This window comes from Nicotiana tabacum, chromosome 16, assembly GCF_000715075.1.
Source record: "Nicotiana tabacum cultivar K326 chromosome 16, ASM71507v2, whole genome shotgun sequence".
In the NCBI taxonomy this organism is placed as follows: Eukaryota; Viridiplantae; Streptophyta; class Magnoliopsida; order Solanales; family Solanaceae; genus Nicotiana; species Nicotiana tabacum.
The window spans coordinates 159,079,806-159,085,536 of record NC_134095.1 but is presented as its reverse complement, the minus strand read 5'-3'; the positions used below and the strand labels follow the sequence as shown (position 1 = coordinate 159,085,536).

At 31.8% G+C, this 5,731-nt stretch overlaps 1 protein-coding gene across 1 annotated transcript; it reads left to right on the top strand.

Moving 5' to 3' along the window:
* The first annotated feature begins 743 nt into the window (after window positions 1-743).
* LOC107760582 (WAT1-related protein At2g39510-like) lies at window positions 744-5,352 on the top strand. The gene is made up of 7 exons (XM_016578652.2): window positions 744-1,029; window positions 1,938-2,000; window positions 2,097-2,213; window positions 3,036-3,276; window positions 4,137-4,301; window positions 4,404-4,555; window positions 4,941-5,352. The coding sequence occupies exons 1-7, from the start codon at window positions 821-823 to the stop codon at window positions 5,113-5,115; spliced, it is 1,122 nt and encodes a 373-aa protein (XP_016434138.1). The 5' UTR covers window positions 744-820; the 3' UTR covers window positions 5,116-5,352.
* The last annotated feature ends 379 nt before the right edge of the window (window positions 5,353-5,731 follow it).

Genomic DNA, 5,731 nt, shown 5'->3' with positions numbered 1-5,731 from the left:
GACACTTTTTTCGTCTCAATTTATGTGCTTCACTTTTCTTTTTAATTTAATTAAAAAAGAATGACACATTTCTTTTTTCGAAAACTATTTAATCTTAGCATCCTCATTATATACTTTTAAACATGATTTATTGGGATCTCCTTGACTGGGGCAGAGCTAGAGCACGACCTATGAGTTCGGACGAACCCAAACAAACTATGTATTTATCTTAAGAAATTTATTTAATATATATAATTTATTAATTTAGAACCGAGTAACTTAAACAGATCAGATTTCTGAATCCATAAACTTCAAATCCTGACTCCGCATCTGCTCCTTGATATAAAAGTTCTTTTTTAAGGAGAGAGAAAATGAAAAGACATGTGAAACTCTCGCCACCACTCGTTTAAAAAGACAATTTTAGTGTTTTGTATTTAGCTTATACATGTCAAAACTCTCCGTCAATTTCTTAAATTTAGCGTCATAAAATGAAACGCCGGAGGTACTTAATTTACAATAATCCAACTGAATGTAAAAGAATGTCTTTTAACAAGTTGAAACTATTAAGGGAAGAGAGATTATTTATTAGTGAACTTATTCCTAACACTTTTTAATATAGAAATTAAAGTTGTTTAGCTATAAGAAAGTGTTTAACTGAACACTCCCATTATAAGATAGTGGAATCCATAGGTTAATTTATATAAAGATTACGTGCTTAAATCACTTTAATTTGTTCCCTATATATACCACTCAAGTCAGAGTTGTTAATTACAAAACAATTAAAAACAATACTAATACTATCATTTGTTATTAGAGAAAAGAGAGAGAAACATAATTAAGCATGTCAACTAGTACAAAGGAATGCTTAATTAAATTTTTGAAAGAAGCAAAGCCATATTTAGCAGTCATATTCTTGCAATTTGGATATGCAGGCTCAGCTATTATAGCTAAATCTGCTCTTAATCATGGAATGAGTCATTATACTTTTGCTGTCTACAGAAATGCTTTTGCTGCTGTTGTATTTGCTCCTTTTGCTGCTCTCTTTGAAAGGTGATCTTTACTACCCCCACCCCCACCCCCGTTCCAGATTTAACGCAGTGTAAAAGGGCAGCTGGGTGCACAAAGCATCCCGCGTTTGCCCTCTGGGGAAGTGCCGCATCACACGGATGTGCGATGTAGGCAGTCTACCCTGATGTAAACATCAGTGAAGTGATTAATTCTTACCGTCACCCCACCCCACCCCACCCCTCCACCTCCTATTCCCCTTCCTACCTTTTTCCTCACACACCGACAAACAATGTCGAAATCAGGAATTTTGTCAAAGTTGTTCAAGATTTAACATAATATAAAAGGGCTCGGTGCATAAAGTATTCCTCGTTTACGCAAGGTCCGAGGAAGGGTCACATCCCAAGGAGGTGTGATGTAAGCAGCCTACCCTATTGTAAGTAGCAATGGCTGATTCCACAGCTTGAACCCGTGACCTATAACTCACACGGAGATAACTTTACCGTTGCTCCTATACTCCTCTTTAAGATTTAACGTACTGTACATATGTTAGAAGTAATAGCAATATTTGACCTTTTATACATTATATTTTATCGGACAAAGAGTGTTCAACTGACTACCCTTTAACTTACGTATGTTGCTCCACCACTATCCACAAACACACATGAATGCATGCAAGGCAAAAGCCTAGAGCTAGTGAAGGAATCCAGAATATAGACGTGGATTCTGAGTTAAGAAATTGAAATTTGAAATTTATATCTAATCTATTTATATATAGGAGTTTTTGTTTTTTTAAAATATATAGGGGTTGACCCCGAAATAATGGGTTCTGCCGAACCTATGAACCATGGTTGGATCTGCCACTATACCTAAAGCATTGAAATGTTATTTTATTTTGATGGATTATATTTATAGAAATTACTAATGCCATCTCTGGTTGTTTTAACATACAGGAAAATAAGACCAAAAATGACTTTTTCCATTTTCTGGAAGATTATGTTGCTGGGCTTGTTGGAGTAAATATTCCTAATACTACCAACACTTATTTTTTTTCTTGATTTAATTTATTATATTGAATCTAATGAATTTTCAAATGAAATTATTATTTGCAGGCCTGTTATCGACCAGAATTTGTATTATGCTGGGATGAAATTTACCACTGCCACTTTTGCAACAGCAATGTGTAATGTTTTACCAGCCATCACATTTTTATTAGCCTGGATCCTAAGGTATATAAAAATAACTTTTTTCAACTTAGTTAATTACGTGGACTTAATTTATAATCCAACTTTTTTCCTTAAATTAAATATTACTTCTATTAGATTGGTGGAAATTGTTCATTAATAAAATTATTTAAGAACTCATGAAAATGGACTTAGGTCAAGACAAACACAAATCCTAAGATACAATGATTAATGCATAGGTGCGATGGGATGATATTGTCTTTTATCAAATTAAAAATAAAAGAAAACTTAGAAAGTACAGATGTAGGGTAGTGGATCAGGTCATTTCCAATGATATGGGATAAAGTTTAATTTCTATAAATAGAAAATATAATTTTTGTATATTATCAGGTGATTTAAAATATAATAATAAATTACTATTTATAATAATTGAAATTAGCAGGTCTTTTTTCACTTTCAGCCCGCGTCAGAAACTATTTACATTCGGTAGCAGAAAAAATATATACAATTTGTGTATTTTTTGTATATATATATATATATATATATATATATATATATACATTCAAATCATATATTCTTCGGCTATTATATTGAGAGCGGCTATACAGTGTCATTTTCCCAAATTAAGTACATTCGAACGTAAAGCTTAAGACAAATATCCTTCTATAATATGTTGTTGAATTTGTCGGGATAAGGTCTGTGTACACCCCATCTTCCCCCGACTTCACTTTCAGAATTATACTGAATATGTTATTATTGTTGTAATATGTTGAATTGTATGATCATATATATAATGTAATTTTTTTTATTACATTGTTAATATAAGGTAATTCCTATGGAATAATGGGTGATAAATTGAATATTTAGGCTTGAGAATGTGAATATATGGAAGATACATAGCCAAGCAAAAATAGTTGGGACAATAATAACACTTGGAGGTGCAATGGTAATGACACTTGTTGGAGGACCTACAATTGGATTGCCATGGACCAAACATTCTTCTACTGCTACAACTAGTGTTGCTTCTCCTACTGAGCTAAATCCTGTTAAGGGTGCTCTCTTCATTTTAGTTGGTTGTTTTTGCTGGGCTTGCTTTTATAATCTTCAGGTATATACTACACTTTCCCTTTTCTCCTGTATATGTTACGTTGCTCGAACTCTTCAAAAATATTATCGGATACGTGCATGCGGATCCTTTAAAGTAGTGTACTTTTCAGTGAATCCGATACGGATACGATAATATTTTTGGATAGTATGACAACAATCTTTTTCTATCAATGCTTGTCCTTTTAATTAGGGTTTAATTTATGTATAATGACAGTAGTAAAAGAACTTTTATAATATCAACGCCTGCGATATGATTACACGTAACCGTCCATCGTATGTAAGATTAGTAACATGGAAACTAAGACAAGTATTATGCTACATACAATAGGTAAAAATACATTGAGAGTGTTAAAATTATTTACATTATTAGCATATACTATAAGTCAAAATAATGCATTTTGGAGGATCCGATACGAATACGACAATATTTTTGAAGAGTCGGAGTAACAAAGTATTTTAAAGTTTTCTCTACCACTTAAACTAAAAATAGCCGGTAAATGTATAATATATGCATAATTTATGTATTACATGTGTATAATCTATGTATATGGCTAGGAAAAATAAACAATTAATATGACAGACTATTTGTGTAAAGATTCCTTTAATTGAAGAATACTGACAGTAGTAACAGAACTTTTACAGTATCAGTCACCTAAGAGATAACTACAAGTAACAGTTCATAATAAGTGCGGTTAGTAACATGAAAAGTAAGGCAAGTAACATGCTACAATAGGTAAAAATATATTGAAAGCGTTAAAACTATTTAACACCGTAATATATAGAAGTTAAATTCGTTCTAATTAACGTCTATACATGACGACTCTGATGTCTAATCAAATACCATCACATAAAATGAAACAGATGATTACATTGAAGGCATACCCAGCAGGACTGTCCCTCACTTCTTTAATATGTATGGCTGGGGCTTTACAAGGCACTGCACTTACACTTGTGGTTGAAAGAGGAAATTCTGCAGTCTGGTCTATTCAATGGGGCAGTAGTAAATTAATTGCATCTGTTTATTGTGTAAGTTTTTTGAAAATTATTAATTCATTTTTTTATTACTAATTATACTGAATTATTATTCTTGTTATCAGATATATAATATAGTCATTATTTTACCTGCAGGGAATTGTGAATTCTGGAATTGGCTATTATGTTTCGGGATTAATAATGAACGTCAAAGGACCAGTTTTTGTCACTGCTTTTAATCCTCTCAATATGGTTATTGTTGCAATTTTGGGTTCATTCATTTTATCAGAGCAACTTAACTTGGGAAGGTAATTTTAATAATTATTTGCCTTCTTTTTGCTTCTTTTTATGGATTTAAGTTATATGCACTAATACCTTTTTATATTATCCGTCTAATTTAACATATGATAGTATGTTAATTACGATTTTTATCAGGTTACCAATAATATTTATCTTAAATATATTTATGTAATTACAAATGATATGTTATGTAAATATTGTTTATATTGAAAGAAAGATGGTTTTTGAAATTCATTAGCTGCCCGCCCAACACTTACACTCAATATATATATATATACACACATCATGTATAATAAGTGTATAATCTATGTATACCGGCTAGAAAAAGCAAACAGTGAATTCAGCCTGCTATTTATGCGAAAATCCCTGACATTTGGTGTTGCTTGAATGTAGGGTTGTTGGAGCTGCTGTTATTGTAATTGGATTATACCTAGTAATATGGGGTACGACCAAGGAACAAAAATCCTCAAAAATATTGAGCACTAATGAAGAAGTTGAACAAGTTGACAAAGAACTACCTGAGATAAAATCTTCAAATCAGGCAGTAATGGGAGATGAATCTGTTTAAGATCATGTTTGTACTCTATTATCGTTGCGAAAATGTATCACGTCAGGATCTCTTATCTAAACCTAATCACAAAATTGAAAAATATTAGAGGATGAATACTATACTAAGGCTTACAGTCTAGTGGTGTTGGTTCGATCTCCCACTCTATAGATGTCAGTATAATTTTTATCTGTTTTTCCCCCCTGATCTTCTAATGTAATAAATTTTGTTTTATATATTAAGAAAACAAGTTGAGCACGCCTAGCTAGAGGCTGAGTTTTAGTATAATGATCAAGTTCCAATTACAGAGGATATATGCTACTTTTAGTTTTCCTTTCTTACTATATTTCTCTTTTGTCATCTAATTTAACGCCGTTTAAAATTTGTTATGTTAACTTCCGATTGACACTTGATTATTTCGATCCTATAATATATGTATAGCAAGTGAAACATCATCGTTGCTCTTTATATTCTGTTGAAGAATATATCCGATTTTTTAATGCAGATGCACATAAAGAACAAATTCCAAATGACAAACAAACAAGTTATGCATGGCGAGCAAAAGTAATTGGACATTACGAACTATTGCTATCTCATTAATAAAATAAAATATTTCCTAACAACTTGTCACAAATAG